Source organism: Perca fluviatilis, chromosome 17, assembly GCF_010015445.1.
Source record: "Perca fluviatilis chromosome 17, GENO_Pfluv_1.0, whole genome shotgun sequence".
Lineage (NCBI taxonomy): Eukaryota > Metazoa > Chordata > Actinopteri > Perciformes > Percidae > Perca > Perca fluviatilis.
In genome coordinates this window covers 8,444,512-8,461,883 of record NC_053128.1, presented here as the reverse complement: position 1 = coordinate 8,461,883, position 17,372 = coordinate 8,444,512, and the positions used below count along the sequence as shown (strand labels likewise).

General features: G+C 40.9%; 1 protein-coding gene across 5 annotated transcripts in view; it reads right to left on the bottom strand.

Annotated features, from left to right (window-relative positions):
* The window catches only part of tjp2a (tight junction protein 2a (zona occludens 2)), a 44,842-nt gene extending 28,930 nt beyond the window's left edge, over positions 1–15,912 (bottom strand). For 2 of the 5 annotated variants that reach the window (XM_039778947.1, XM_039778949.1), the window contains exons 1-2: positions 5,737–6,241; positions 2,092–2,221 (exon numbers count right to left, since the gene is read on the bottom strand). In XM_039778947.1, the coding sequence (XP_039634881.1) occupies positions 2,092–2,221; positions 5,737–5,843 (237 nt within the window). In that variant the 5' untranslated portion in view covers positions 5,844–6,241. Of the gene's footprint in view, positions 1–2,091; positions 2,222–5,736; positions 6,242–8,721; positions 8,778–15,746 lie in introns of those variants that run through there. The other 3 variants (XM_039778953.1, XM_039778955.1, XM_039778948.1) reach the window with 3 other exon arrangements.
* Between the last annotated feature and the right edge of the window lie 1,460 nt (positions 15,913–17,372).

Genomic DNA, 17,372 nt, shown 5'->3' with positions numbered 1-17,372 from the left:
AGCTGAACATTAAAGCCATACGGAATGTGATTGTTGACCACGTCATTCTAAACCCGGTCTTCTGGTTTTGTGTTGGCTTTCCACAAAAGTTTGGACCTGGATACATGGATTTGTTTTCCTCATTCAGCCACAAGAGCATTATTGAAATCCAACACTGATGTGGGGTAACTGATAAGGCATGACTTACAGTCAGCGTTTCAGTTTACAACTAAAAGGTGTTGGATGGGGTTGAGGTCAGGGCTCTGTGCAAGCCAGTCAAGTTCTTCCACGCCAAACTGGGAAAAGCATTTTTTATTTTTTTTTAATGGAGCGGTCTTTGTACACAGAGGTACTGTAATGTTGAAAACGGGAAAGAGCCGTCAACCAACTGCTGCAACAAAGTTGGAAGCACGCTATTGTCTAAATTATCACTGCATGCTAAAGCATTAAGATTTACTTTCACTGGCAGTAAGGTGCCAAAAACATGAAAAACAGTCACACGCCAAAAGTACACAAATGTAGAGGTTATAGAGCTATGTAAAAAATGTAAGGCTCTTACACATGAGCAGCTGAAGCAAAGGTCGATAAAAAGTAGACGCCCATGTGCAGCCGTCCCACAATAACCTACTGTTGTTTGTGTGTGTGTGTGTGTGTGTGTGTGTGTGTGTGTGTGTGTAATACTATCAACTATCTATTCAAGCCTGCCCTTAATTGGTGTTTAATCAACAAAAGACCGATCACAGATAAGAACGCCAGCTGACACTAAAAAATCCCTAATAAAACACATATGTGTTCTTTCAATATCTGCCATTTTAAAACATGACAGAAGCTTTTCTGCTGGCAGAACACTTTATCCAAAATGTTTAAACTTCAGAGCAGCAACACCTTAGGAATTCAGGTCAATCAAGTCAAATCACCACATTTCAGCTACTGAAACATGTGAAATAGGCCTTAAAATAGGCCATCCTAATGCAAAACAGCTTCACTGGCCCGAATCATTTGTGTGACCAAGTCGTTAAAACAATGATGCTTCCAGGATGTGACATGTCTATCTGGTTAATCATCATCGTGGATGCAGGAGGGGGTCACTAAAGCGTGGTTGTATTCAAATAAGGAAAGAGGAAAGAAGTCTGGGAAACACTGACTCATGAAACCTCATATCTCCATTAAATCATCGTTTCAGAAGAGAAGCAGCCTTGCTTGCAGCTTACCAACTATTTTTGGATAAACAAAAATGCATGCATGCATTTTTCATCTTATCCAGTGATGGGATTATGATAAGAGTTTCATAAGATTAAAATTCATGAAATTGTCATCACAAGAGAAACACACGATCATCCAAGCGACGTTAAAGCATAAAAATCACTAAAGCTCGAGGGTTTTATATGCAACGTACAGTGAAAAATGAAATGACGTTCTCAGTCTTCACCGAAAAAGCCATTGAGTTGTAAGTGTGCAAACAGGCATGAATATAGCTGCTTCATACCATCACGTGACTGGAGTCAAAACTCAGACGTCTACAGCACACTAAATGCTTAGGTTTTAATAGACATAGTCAAGATTGGTAAACATTAGGGATGGGCATCGTTTGGATTTTAACGATTCTGATTCCAATTCCGATTCTTCCTTTCGATTCCGGTTCTTATCGATTCTCGATTCCGATTCTTTGAGTGGTGGAGTTGAAACGGGTTGGATGCTTATTTCACAAATAAGAGGAAAGTTTTATTTTGATTCATAGGTGGGTTGCAGTTTTACAGCTTTTACAATGCAAAATAAAGCCACACTAGAGCTCCGCTTACTGTACAACACAACAAGCGCCTGGCTTCTACGGAAACCAAAACGTGCGCATATTAAATTTGGAACCTATGATCAGATTTGAAACCAAATCATCCAAACGATTCCAAACGATTCCAATAAAGAAACGATTCCGATGGAATCGTAATTTTTGAAACGATTCCGATTAGGAATCGGTTCTCGATGCCCAACCCTAGTAAACATGTTGGGTTCAAACACTGAAACACACAGCAAGGGGTCAACAGGACCAGACCAGACCAGACTTTACGTCACACTAAAAACACAGCATCAACACTAAACATTGTGTAAACAACGTACCATCATAATAGCCGAATAGCTGCGTGAGGAGAGGCGGCGGAGATACAAGTACTGGGCTTCTCTGGACCAGCGGAACTTGCGGTTGGACTTGAGCAGGTCAGTGCTGGTCTGGTCAGAGCCAGGCTGGTCCCTACGCACACAGAGAGAGAAACAACATTTTAAAAAGGATGACTCTTTACTACAAGTGTGTTACGCATTAAAACAAATATTTCAACGAGACCAAACATTCACTCTGTAGATCTTTGTCAAGAGAGAGCAGTGTATTTTTTGTGCCCTGAGTATTATTACCAATACAAGCATCATTTTTTATAAAGCAGGCTGTGACCTTACATTTTCTTTTTAATTTGCAGATTGAGCCGCATTTACAAGGTATTACCAGGGGACCTCACGTGAATTAGAAATTAACAACCACGTCTGTGTTTCGTGCGGCTCATTTGCACTGGATAAGCAAAGTCTGTATTCTACTCAAATTTACTGATATTATCCCCCATATTTGATGTCAAGGCTTTTATTTATAATTACCAACGCAGCCATACATGTCATACATTTGCACAGGATTAAGATCACAGACGACCTCTGCAATTATTAAAAATTTCTAAAATTATTAAAAAGGGGGCACTTCACTGATTTTACACATAATATTTAGTTTACTCATCATGTTTAGTACTACTCGGCCTGTAAAAACAGTCAGTCTTTTCAAGTCTGAGAAAATAACCCTGATGATTTCAAAGTGATGTCATCGGGTTATCTCAGCTTGAAAGTTGTGTGACAAATTGTTATAGAGATGTGTGCATTTATGCAGCAGAGAGGGTCTATGAAAGACTATCAAGCTGCATTATGGGAAATGTAGGATGCAGTGCTCTTATTTAGAGAAAAAGTCAAGATGTCTCAGGCTGTGCTCCATTGACTTTGACCATACTTTTTAAAATCTGTCTCTTGTGAGTCCCCCAACTTTATGCAATACTAAATCACTGGAGTGCCCCTTTAAGTGCATGTTTGGGCAAAGACATTTACACTGGCATACAACATACAGCCTTTGTCCAACATGTCCAATACCAGCGATTTTACCACTCTGGTGCTTTGAGCTAAAGACTAATGTCAACAATGTTAACATGCTTACAAGGACAATGCTTACATTACAACAGTTAATGTTTACCATGTCCACCATCTAAGTTGTTAGCATGCTTGTTAGTATGTCATTTAGCTGATGCTTTTTATCCAACGCAACTTACAATTGCTATTTATCAGAGGCCACACACCTCTGGAGCAGGGGTTAAGTGTCTTGCTCAGGGACACATTTGATGATGTATCGCAGTGGGAATCGAACCCAGATCTCCCACACCAAAGGCATGTGTCATATCCACTGCGCCATCACCACCCCCCGTTGCAGGTATTTGGTCATTAAACAAAGTATTGGATAAACTTTAGCCTGCAGCTGATGGTGCTAGATGAAAAATTAATTATTACAATCTAATATATAATAATAATTATTAAAGTCATCCTGAAGGGAAGACCAAAAAGACCAGTAGGAAAAGTAGTGCTATGAATAGAGAATAAAATTCCATTCCCAGAACTAAGCCACTTGTGTATGCCTCTGAGTAAAGCCAGAGGAGACCCGGCTCACACTGATACTACTGACTATAATACTGTAATCTGCAGTCTTACTTCCAGGGCAGCATCTCCGATCTGATTGCTAACATGTCTGAACATGTGGTGTTTTCAACAGAGCTGAAACAACTTTTTTTTCCCCAACTTTGTGGCAGCGAGTCAGACCTGAGGTTTCTGATGCCTTCTAATGGCCTGACTGGATACAGTCAGAGCGATACTGTGCTGAGAGTAAAGAAAGCAGAATGCCTCTGCATGACTAAGCCTGCAGCCCCTAACACATTAAGCACAGGCATATAGGTCCAGCTTGGTATCGACTGGAACAATGTGAAGTATTCCATTACATGACTCACTTCACTCTGTATTAACTTGTCAGGGGGCTCTGGGGCAAAAATCCTGAAGGGCCCATATTGACTTTCCTCTGTGCAATGTGTATGTACTCATCTGTCATCTCCCCCTTCACATACATTTACAAGCAATTTAGTATTTCACTTACATAACAGTTGGGGGACTCGCAGGAGACAGACCCAAGTAGCAAGAGGTAGAGTTATCGGGACTTTTATTCCCTAATATAGGTCAAGTTCCAAAAACTCAATAGCGTTTTTGGTTCGACCCGCACTGTCGGGTAAAGACCCACATCGCCCACTTCTCCAATTTGTAACGCAAGCTTTCTGTTATGAATTTGAAGTCTCAATCTGAGATAACCTCAGGACCAAAACTCAGGTATCGGCACTAGTACTGAACATTTTCAAACACTACCCAACCCTATTAAGACTACATCAACAATACCACGTTTTAATTTGTCAACTGGGTTTGAAAAAACAATTACAATCTCCGTATCAGACATGATCTCCGTCCATATTTACACAACGTAAACAAAAACGTACATGACCATTTGCATACACTGAGCACGCATGTGCCAGTGTAAACAGGAAGCCGACTGTCTAACGTTACTCTGCGGTTGAAAATACAGAAATTTAGAGAAAGAACAATGGTGAAAAGTAGCCAGGACTGACGACGAGGTGGAACGGTTACTGAAAGTAAAGCGGTACTCAAGAAGGATGAAATTTAGAAAAGGTATGTAAGCCTACCTAACCGATAATATGGATTGATATGGGTGTCTGCATAGACTTCCAAAAGGTCTCCGTTTCTGCCTGTCCAGCATGTTCAGCAGAGTTTTCAAATGTCTCCGTTGTAGGGGCTTGGAAATGCCAAAGTAGTGTGAAAGCAAGTTGTAAAAGTAGCAAAAGATATGCATTTCTAAACAAAAATGTATTATATAGCCCTGGACCAAACCTCTGTTCAACTACACCGAGTTATAATAGATTATAATTTACCTGCCTTACAGGTGATGCAGTTCACCAAACATCACTTTGACTCATTAGGCAATAAATCAATAATAATGTTTAACGTCTGTCAGTGTAATCGCATCATTATGACATGAAGATGTCGGAGTATGCTGTGACGCACAATTCTAGCATCTAAAATGATAACTGTTTTTAAAGTATTATTTTGAAGTATTTTGAAATGAATGGAACATTACTATGCATTGTGATTAACAGCACTACAAGTAAAATGCAAGGCAGTTTAGCATCTAATTGGACAGTACAAACAGTAGCATATACTGTAGATATGAAGATGAATACATTTAAAGAATGTAGAATGAACCAATAGGGTAGTGTAGTAAGAAAGGATATTTGATATACAAAATTAACAACCAAATATACGAAATGTGAAAACTGTTTATAAAGTATAATAGCAAAAAATCATTGCGATGAACTATATATCAATACAATGTCACTGAGTGACAAATTCTAGTAAAAACCCAAAGCAGAGACCAAACAACTAATTGATTATTCCAGAAAATAATCAACAGATTAATCAACAATGAAAAAAAAAGTTAGTTGCAGCCCTAGTTTAGAAGTAGATCTGTTCGAGATAATCAGCTGCAGCAGTTGTTGAGTGACAACATGCAGTTCACTACTACTATGCACAGGCTCTCTATGCATGTTGAAGGCACCACACAGGGATCTGACTCACCCCTGGGGTCTCCACAGTTTCCTGCCGGGTGGCAGAAGCTCCCGTTTGTTCAGGGGAACAATCCCTATGGCTGCCTGCATGATCGTGATGAACTTCTTAAATTTCATCTTCAAATTCTTTAAACGGCGACAGCCTCACACACACACACACAACACACTGCTCTGACTGCTGCTACACTTCCTCCATCGCTCGTCTTCTCCACGTCTGCTCTTCTCTTCTTCTGCAGCAGAAAGCCTACAAACTTGTCCTCTCCATGACAACGATGCCACAGCTTTTGCCCCCGGAGCGGCGAGGTCCCTGCGGCGGAGCTACTACGAGTCCTGCTCCCAACCGCCGACCCCGACAGATGTCCTTTTGGCTTCCCTGAGCGAGTGAGGATAAAAAGGAAAACAAAAACGGCCACGTTCCTGCCAGGCAGTGGGCCGGCCGACAAAGAGGATGACAGCACGTCACGCTTACATAATTCCGGAGCTTCTTTGGACATTACTCTAATGAAAACGCAGCCTCTGCCACCGCCACCGCCACCACTCCTGCTGCTGCAGCTGGGATTCTTGTGGTACTAAGCCCTGACAGATCATGTACGCTCCCCGCCCCCTGTCTCCCATAATCCCCCATCCAGGCTTAGTCTTCTCGCCATTCACACCCGGGCAGACCCATCTACTTCAGCCTCACACACCCCTCCACCAGGGCTAACCCCTTATGGAGGTTTATTAGTGACACAACTACTACTAAACAGGATTAAGCTGTAATCAATCTGCACTTCAAGATTTGAGTCTACACAGGGACAGATTACAAGCACAAAAACACGTTTTTTCAGAGCAATGTCCCGATGGGACGCTTCATTTAAAATCTGCTCTCATTACTTTCTCCAGCTGCTTTGGCACATTCGGTTTGTGTTCCATACCCTTTCGTAATGCCATCACTTAATAAAGACCAACAACTTGTTTGTCCGTCTCACAAAATTCAGACCTCCGTCCTGTCTGTGGCACTCTGATTTTGACTGAACACATAAATCCTTGAAAGCGTCTCACAAATATGTAGTTTCTAAATAAAAAGACTCCGTAATTTTCCAAAACAGCTGGGCACGGTAGTTTTTAATGAATGTTACTCAAACAGGAGTAAATAGTGCATTTGTTGGGGACTATTTTCAGCTGCAGATGAATACACATTTGGTGCTCTGGAGAGTATTAAAGCATGTGGGATTGAGCCAAAATGAACATAAAAAGGTAGCCTGACAAGCCAGACCCACATCAACGATGTTGGGTCTTGGAACTCACCATTGGCAGGGCTCAATCCGAGGGGCGGGATAAACGGTTGTCTTTCAAATTCCCTCTGAACGCAATAGGATAGAGCTACAACCAACCAGAGCAACGCTACTTGATAGATTAAACTTATACTTGATAGATTAAACGGCAAAACTCCGACTATATTGATATCGTAATACGAGACTAGATATCGTCTTAGATTCTGGATATCGTGATATGTGTGTTGTCTTTTCCTGGTTTGAAAGGCTGCATTACAGTAAAGTAATGTCATTTTCTGTACTTACCAGACTGTTGTAACTGTTCTATGATTTACCTTTACCCACTTAGTCATTATATCCACATTACTGATGATTATTTATCAAAAATCCCATTGTGTAAATATTTTGTGAAAGCACCAATAGTCCACACTACAATATCGTTGCGGTATCGATACTGAGGTATTTAATCAAAATGATCGCGATATTGGATTTTCTCCATATCGCCCAGCCCTACCGAACACATCTTCCTTTTTTTAAGAAGGACTTCAGTGTCGTTCTTTTCTCAAAGAAAAGCTTAACTCCAAGTCTTCTGGAGTTGGGGCCAAAGCTGATTCGAAAGTCCACTGTTCGCCAGCAGCAGCGACCATCTTCTTTGTTTTCAAGTAGCAGGGAATTCACGCGTAACCGTCGCAACTCTGGCGTCATTATGTTAAGCCCACCCACCGACTCTACACAGGCTGTGATTGGCCTGACTAGAGTTTGGTTTTTCCAGCTCGCAAGCCAACGGAGAGTCGCTAGACTGACCCTGGCTGCAAATTACATTTGCTGCCGCTAGGGTGCGTCTAGATTTCTAGGCTATATAAAAAGGAACAACTGTGTAACAGTGGGGATCATTGATGTGTTTATATAGTTTTTGGACAACAATGGATCTCTATGGCACAGAGGAAGAAGATATATCAGGCTTTGGATACACACACACACACACTGAGATATGATATTGTAAGCAATGTAGGCAATAAAAATGTAGCTTTTTCCGAAAATTTAACCAAACTATTTTTTATTATTGCTCTTCAATAAAACAAAAGCATTTCTTTTTTTTTCTTCATCCGATTACTCGATGGAATAATCGGTAGAATACTCGATTACTAAAATAATTGATAGCTGCAGTCCTAGTTCAAAGGTTGTTTTAGTCGTGCAACAAAAAACTCAGATTGGACAGATAGTCTAGCTAGCTGTCTGGATTTACCCTGCAGAGATCTGAGGAGCAGTTAACCATAGTCCTCAGAAATCCACCGGAGGTTAGAATGCCAACACAAAGAAAGCCCCAGGTAACGGACATGTGGCCGAAAAGCGGGACATCCGGTGGAATTTCCGGCGGCACCGGAGCAATCCCGGGAGTGGAACGTCGTGGATATAGACTAGGCTGCAACTAATGCTCATTTTCAGTGTTGATTATTCTATTATTTTCTTAGTTAAATCGATTAGTTGTTTGGTCTATAAAATGGCGAAAATGTCAATCAATGTTTATCAAAGCCCAACGTGACGTCCTCAAATGTCATGTTTTGGTCCACAACTCAAACGATATTCAGTTTACGGTCACAGAGGAGTGAAGAAACTTTTTTTTTCCCCCCTAAAAAGTTACTCAGACCGATTAATCGATTATCAAAATAGTCGGCGATGACGACTAATCGACTCATCGATCAATCTTTGCAGCCCTGGTTTAACATACGTTTCGCACTCACCAATCCCTTGGCGTGCTCGCCACACCACGGCGCAGATTAAATGTCTATATCTTGTCATCCCGGGTCACCAGCTTAGAGCAGGCTGCCATGTCCTGAGAGAGGTTTGAAATAAATAAATAAATAAATAAATAAATAAATAGATCTCTGGGGCCTCTTGATGAGCTGCCAGCCAATGCAAACTCCGGACAGGATTTATATTCCAGCTGCTTGGATGTCTGGATTACGGCACGGGACGGTCGTGCCATGAGAGCGGCTGCAGATTTCACTGAGCAGCAGAAATCCCTCAGCACTCAAAGCAAGCATGGCTCAAAATTTCAGGAGCATAGTAGGGGGAGAAAAAACAAGTGTCTATTTTTAACTGGGAACAACAGCACAAAAGGAAGAGGGAAAAGAAGGAGAGAGGGCTTTTTGAGTTCACCCTGGGCTGCGTGTCGTCTTTGTCAGAGCAGCCCAGATTAGGAGCCTCGTCTGGGCTGAAAGCACAGAGGAGACCGAACCATTAAGCTGTGGAGCATTCACATTCACAGGCGGTTTTTATCATAATCCAACACCTTACAGTAAGCTCAGAGAGAACACTCAGCCAGACCAAACTGCATGTAGACAGAGGAGGATGTGTATGTGTATGTGAGGGGGGGGGGATAAAAACAGCACACCGATGAACATGCACACAAACACAACACGCAAAAGGTACACAATGTGTGAAGGTATCAGCGATCCATAACCTCCCCCATCGACCTGTAACGTTGCGGTTTTTGTTTTCCTCAACAGTGCGGGTTCTGTATATAGAGCCGGGGCCATTATTTGTTAAAACATTTGAAATATGAGAATTTTGTCAGTGTTTAAAAAGAAAATACACAAAACAGCTTAAATTTGGGTTGTATGCTCTGTAGTTTTCAGTAAGACCTTATTAAATAAATCTGGTATGGCCAGCAGTCATGTGTTTTTAGTGACAATGGATCGAATGACTAGAGAGACACGTCGCTCGACTCAGTTCCTCTCAGCTCTACGGAACTTAACAGCATCTTTGCACTCTAGAGCTAAATCAGAAATGGTGTTTGTTAAAGGCGGCAACAAAAACAAGCAAAAAACACACTGAATAAACAATGATGTTAGATAGTAAAAAAAAAAAAAAAAAACTGCCGCTTCATAAAGCGTGCCACACAACGTACTTTAGAAAAAGGCTCTGTTCCAAGGCTATATATATATATATTTTTTTTTTTTTTTTTTCACCCCTAATAAATATATATATATATATATATATATATTTTTTTACCCTAATAAATAAATAAATAAATAAATAAATAAAATAAATATATTTATTTATTAGGGTGAAAAAATATATATAAATATATATATTTATTTATTTATTAGGGGTGAAAAAAAAAATTACAGCATAGTATTGCAATATTTTCCATGGCAATACTGTATTGATACTTTAATTATATACGTGTTGGTCAGTCTGTCTGCTTGACAATCCCATTTTGCAGCAATAAAATTGAAGTGAGATGAACAAACAGAGAAATGTATCTTTTTAGATAAAACAGATGTTGACAAAGTTTTCTTTTGGGGACATAATTTGAAATTGGGAAAAATTTGAATTTGGAAAAAAGGTAAGAAATTACAATATATCGCAGAATATTGCAATATCTTTAAAATCGCAATAATATTGTATCTATCTATCGATCGATCGATAGATGAATACAAGAGTAATCCATCTCAATCATAACTTATGACTAGGGTTGGGCATCGTCAAAGAGTATAGAAGTAACAAGAGGCGAAACTCAATAGAACGTTGTGTTGCGTTCATGATGGCGGAGCTGTGATTCCAATTCCGATTTTTGCTTTTGATTCCGGTTCTTATTGATTCTTGAATTTGATTCTTTGAGGGGTGGAGCTGAAACAGGTCACATGCTTTTTCAACGTAAAATAAAGCCACACTTTAGAGCGCCGCTTCGTGTGCTCCATGGCTGCAACACAACAAGTGCCTGGAAGTACTGGTGGCCGCCACAGAAACCAAAACTTGCGCCTGTTAAATTTGGAACCATTGATCAGATTCAAAACCAAATTTTCCAAACGATTCCAATAAAAAGTCATTGGAATCGTGAGTTTTGAAACAATTCCAAGTTGGAACCGGTTCTCGATGCCCAATCTCCTACTCATGACCTGCTAGAAGTGTGTGGTGGTGTCTAAATCTGCAGAGACCCTGCACTGCCTCTATTCTCCCATTTCTTTTCCTGTCGTTTTCCTGTGTGCAGGACGCTTCTACGTGGTAACAAAGTGCCTGGGGGGGGGGGGGTCAGCCTTATGTTGCCACAGCCCAATGGTCCCACAGCCCTATGTTCCCACATTTCTAAGATTTTTCTTAAAATTAGGCCCTATGTTCCCACGGCCCTATGTTCCCACATTTCTAAGATTTTTCTTAAAATTAGGCCCTATGTTCCCACATTTCTAAGATTTTTCTTAAAATTAGGCCCTATGTTCCCACATTTCTAGGATCTTTTCAAAATTAGGCTAGGTCTTGTGTTCCTATAGCCTGACGTGGTCCTACTCAGATTCTAGTCAGAATGTGAACTTCCCGACCTCGAATTTTGTGGGCGGGGCTAAGTTCGGCTGGCATCCAGGCTAGTGTTCCTACATTTCAAGCCCTATCCTCCCACAACAGTTTTTAGGGTTAGGTTTAGGGGGATAAAATCTGATACAAATTTATGAAAAAGTAAATGTGGGAACATAGGGCCTAATTTTGGAAAATAAATCTTAGAAATATGGGAACATAGGGCTGTGGGAACGTAGGTACGCTCCCACCTGGGGCCCCAGGTTGGTGCGTAACCCCCCCGGCCAATAACAGCACACACGGTGTGCAGCCTGTTTTCATTCCCAACTGCCGCTTTGCCCCTCAGCGTCTCATATCGACGCACAAGTTGATACAGAGAAACAGACAGGATGAAGCTCTGCATTCACTCACATTCGGACAATGTGGCAGTTTCCCGCGTAGGTGTGTGTGTGTGTGTGTGTGTGTGTGTGTGTGTGTGTGTGTGTGTGTGTGTGTGTGTGTGTGTGTGTTGATTTTGCTTTACAACATAATTACTGCGAAACAATGATACAAGAGAGATTTATTGCTCAGATTACTGCATTGTACGGCACTCCCTCTCTTCATTCACTCTCGAGCTCGCTCGACCGCCGCCTCTCTAAAATGTCAAGCTTTTCGTTTAAATACTGTTTCGTCGTCTCTGTCCCTTGTAACAAGAAAGTTTCATAAACTTTCTGGAACAATTTCATTTAAAATTGCACAAGCTTCGAGAGGCAGCTGTTTTTAGCAAACAAGCTCTGATATGCACACATTGTAAACTACCTGCTCGCCACCAAACAACTGCACCCTCATCCAAATTGACAGTGACCAACATCATTCCACAGCACACTCACAGCATCTTCTTTTCAATCTTTCACCGCATGCTTTAATGCACAAACACAAACATGTATGACCTCTACGGAAGTGCAATCAATATGGTTTGCAAAGAAGGTTGCACGCTGGTGACTTGTAGTCATTTCCTAGCCAAGATTTGGAAAACATGATAAGCTTCTTGGCTTTTTTTTTTTGCAGTTTCATAAGTACAACATGAACCAATTTAATCTTTTGAAACTTCGAGCGATCTCCATTTCCTCCCACGCATAGTGTACTTTATTTTAGTTTCAAAAGCAAAATTCAGGCCAATATTTTTAAATAGGATCTAGAAATACTTAGAAATGGAAATTAGATTTGCAAGTGTTTGGTTTTTTTTCTCCAGCTTAAAACTTCATAAACACAAATGCCTATTTTGGCTCTGTCAATTCACTCTTGTGGCTAATTCCTTTGTGCATGCTTTCACTATTTAATGAGAATGCCTTCTGTTTTTTCTTCTTTTTCCATTGGGGGTGGGGGTGGGTGGGCACATGTTGCTGGAGTTGTTTGGTCATCTTAATGCTTTTACATAAGCATAAGCAGTTTGTTTCTCTGGCCCTTGACACTTCCACACATGTTGGAGTAGCACTGTAACGCTGCATTACTAAAGGCCTAAGGCCATTATGCAATGTCCATATGCAATGCATGTGTGTGAGCCAGCTGGAGGGACACATGCCACTCTCAAATCTGTGATGAGAGTGTAGAGAGAGAGAGGAGGGGAGGGGAGGGAAGGGGAGGGGAGACTGACAGGCAGAGGAAAGAGAATCAGTGTGTGCCTGGTCCCTACACAGGTATAATCTTGATCAGCAGTGAATGTGAAGTGACCTGCAGAGGCAAACTACAACAAAATCAAGGCTGTTCTCCTTGTTGCAGGTTTGTCTTTTCGGGAAGTGAAACATTGTAAGTTGAGGAATGAGAAGGCAGCTGAGTTTAGATACTGACAGAAAGTCTATCGCTCCCTGGAGAATGCCACAACAACCAGGACTCCCATCTGGAAATACGGGGGGGGGGGGCGTATGCTGTAAATTGTACAAGGAAGGGAGCGGGATTTCATTCTCTGCTCAGGATGCCATTACTCCACTATATCTTTACATATCATATATCGAGTACAGCGACTTTAAGGCTGATTCTGAGTCAGTATCCAATGACAGTGGAGCTGCGATTCACAGAGCTGGCCTGGCCATTGGGAGCCGTTCGCAATAGTAGTTTGTAGTGCTTTTGTGTTGCACGGTCATGTAAAGCTTGTACCATGTGGACGCGCCGACAGTTTTGTTGTCATTACTTAGAATTCCTCATAGCGGCGGCAGAAACTACACACTAGTTTTAAGGCAGTACCCTGATTTCTCAAACGCCATGTAAACACTTTACCCCGGTTAAAATCGGTGTTCTCATAACCCAGTTAACAGGAAGTAGAGGTATCCTTGCATGTATACACCTTAACTGGGCTATGATCACATCTGTGCATGCTTCAACTGCCCTCCCTACTCTCCTGGAGTGGTTTTAGAACCAGACATAATCCGTCAGCGCGCTGAGTCGTAGCCTTTGCTATGACACCATACAACAAAACAGCGTTAGCCGAATCAGCGGGCCATCGGCAGCAAAGACTCTGCGGTCCACCGGTTTAACTCCCCGCCGAGAACTGGCATAACCCGGTTATTCACTTAACCGGGGTAAGACCATACCCCGGTTACTGCTGTGCATGTAAACGCAATGAATGACGGCGCCTCTGCAAAATAGCCGCGGCAAGGAACTTGTTTTGGTGGAACATGCGTACTTCAAAAGTTGTTTTAAGGCCAGGACACATAGAGCCGATAATCGGCCGTTGGACAGTCTGGCGAGATCAGTGACTCGAGTCTGTTCGGTGCGTTCCGTGCCGTCGTCCGTCCGAGGGGCCGTCTGCCTTCAGTTTGGCCGATTTGACATGTATAAATCGGCGGGGTGGGTACTGCCAGCAGTCGGACTCAAATGACCCATCTGATTGGTGGAGTGTTAACCCGGAAACGGGGAGCGGAATGAGCATGACTAGAGTCTCTCAAAATCTGACGAAAATCTTTTAAACTGACCTTGGTTGAGCTGAAATGAAGACAGATTCAGCAACTGCATGGCCTATTTCTCTCTTAAAATGTTTTCAGAAACACGTTTTGGTGAACTATTTTAGTACAATATGAGATTGTATTCTGAACAAGCCGCCATGACGGTCTGTCTTTGAATTTCCGGAGAAACCATACCCACGTGACGCCTTCGTCCAATCAGCTGCCGGTTTTCATTTTGGGGCGACAATACAGATTAGCGGCGCCTGCTGTTATGGAGACGTATTACGTCTCGTCACTTTGATGTGTTCCGAGGCACTTTTTTGACCAACTCGGGGAGACTGATCAGTCCGACTGCCTTTTCTGCCGATGGTCGGCCGTCTGGTTGGTGTGTAAGCAGCTTTAGTATTGCAACAGAAAACTCAGATTGGACAGATAGTCTAGCTAGCGGTCTGGATTTACCCTGAAGAGATCTGAGGAGCAGTTAACCAAAGAAAGAGGAAGGTAACGGGCATCTGGCCAAAAATGAGGGACATCCAGCGGAATTTCCAGCAGCACCTGAACAATCCCGGAAGTGGAACGTCATCGATATAGACTACATTACACTGACAGGTGTTTATTATTTTGTCCAATCCATTTAAAATCAGACGGTAGACTAAATAACAGCAACACTTCTCTGTATAATGCAATAGCACCCCAAAGTACATCCTCCAAAATTACCATAACATTTGAATAACCACCTTTCTAAAACAAATACTGCACATTATAACCTTCACGAAGGTAGCATTTATATTGCACGACTGTTGTATTAGACTGCATTTGCTTTAGCTAGGTGGTGTATTTTATAGACTATGACTGTACCTAATAAACTGGCAACTGAGTTTATATTAAGATAGGGTAGACTAAATATTAGTACGAGGCGATACAAATTACACTGTACATTAAAATTCAATAGAACCACAAATTGCCTCCAACATGACACAACAGTTTCAACAAAAACTGAACACAACCTTCATGAAGATTGCCAATGGATACATGTAGGCTAGCTGAGTAATTTAACGTTAGCTGCAATGTTACTCCATGAAATATAGTGGAGCAAAAGTAAAAGCTCACAAAATTGAAGTGTAGTATTTGAGTGATAGTTATTTTTGGATGCTCTAAATTAAGTTACACCTCTTGAAACTAAATTTGGCTGCCCAAAAAAAAAACAATAAACGTAGCTTAGTACAAGTAACAGTACAATGCTAGCCCAGCCCAGCATCTCGTGTATTTACACTGTCTGGGGCTAATACAATGCAAGACTGAACAGAGGACACACACAACTGCAACGCTGAGGGCCGAATACACTGTAGGTCATTTCGCGTTCGGCTACAAGTCTGAAAGTAACCGACTACTGCCTTTAAGAGCAAGATAACAATTTTCTTTATCACTTTAACTGCCAATTTAAACCATTATTACTTTAGTATGCATCAGTTCAATGCCCTAATATGGTGACGAGCGAGACGAAACACGGTGAAAACATGTCGACATTCAGGACGAACATTACACGATCAACTTACCAGGTGAAACTCCGTCTGTTCCCTGTTTTTATGTGACCAGAGCAGATTAATCCGAAAAGTTGAGGTGGAAGCGAAGTGTGCAGAGGAACACGAGGGTTTCAACGGGACGAAATGTTAATGGCTATTTTGGTTTCGTCTAGTCTCAATAATGTGACTTCCTGGTTCTCGCAGGTATGTGGGCGTGCTTTACAACTGCAGGTGTGTTGTTTGCAGAGCTGCAAGCCGAGTGTAGTTTCAACATGTGACACCCTTTGGGTGCGGAACAAGGTGATGACCTTTATTATTATTCTTTTTTTTTTTTTTTTTTACAGTGTATGGTGAGTCACCCATCCTGTTACTTGAACGTGACTCAGTTTACTGTCGAATAAAAAGGACAAAAAGTCAGCACATGATTGATTGAAATTGTTAATATTTGTTCTTCTAAATTAAATACAAAAAACTGTATTACGTTACAAATGAAAAAAAATATATTTATCAATAAATCAAGTTGCAAGTTATTTCATTTATTGATCATTAAATTGGCAAAACACGTTTTATTAATGTATTAATCCACCAATAGTTCAAATTAAAATCGGGTTTATAAAAAATGATAGAAAACAACAACAGGGGATGAACGTGATAAATGATAAGGATGAATATCAATGATAGATGTGTTAAAAAAGAATTTATCACAAGTAGATTTATCACATTTAAAACCACAATCTCTTTATTTCAATGTTTCACATATGCAATGGTGAATGTGATAAACATGTCAAATGTAAGCCAACAAAAAAGTGTAAGCCATGGTGCTATAGTCAAAACAGAAGAATTAACAATGGGACATCCCATTACCAAATGTGCATTTGGTTGCATATGGTTTTAAGTCTAAATTAGACTTTTTTTTATTGTAGCATGTTTCTTTAAAGCATACATGTTTTATTAATATTCACATTGCTTGTATTACTAAAAGAAAAGTACACTTTGCTCTTGTAGGGACATCAAGCTCAACTTGGCCCTGCAAGATCTTTCTCTTTCTTTCTTTCTTCTCACCTCAGTTTCTCAACTTGATTTTCTAAAATTCCTACAAATCCCTTTGAAAATCAATGCAAATACTCACTGATAGTGCTGACAGCAACAATTATTAACCAAAGTGTGCACACATTTGTTCTATAGCTACTAATGTAGTATACATGGAACATGGTACAAATGTGGGCTGGGATTTTGCTGCTCGTCTGACTGGTTTAACCGCTTCAGGTTTAGACCCTCTATCACACCTGATGTCAGGAAACAGAAAAGCCCAGTAAAAGCTGCTAACACTGCAATTTGTTGTTTTCAGAATGAAACTCGACTCTGCCCTAGCTCTGATCCTCACAATAAGAATGTCAGTAAAAGTCATGGTGCATCTGAAGAAATACGATGGACGAGAGGAGAAACAAATATTAGACTAGATCTAAATAACAGACGTTAAATCCCCTAACAAATTCTTCAGTAATATTGGCAAATATATTTTAGTTATATTTCCTTACAGTGATAGGATACATTTTCAAGTTTCACAAAATGTGAATTTGCAACTAAAGTGCCAGTTAACCAGCTACTTCACAATCACACTTTAAAACAGGGAAGAAATGAATGTACTTTGTTAATTTC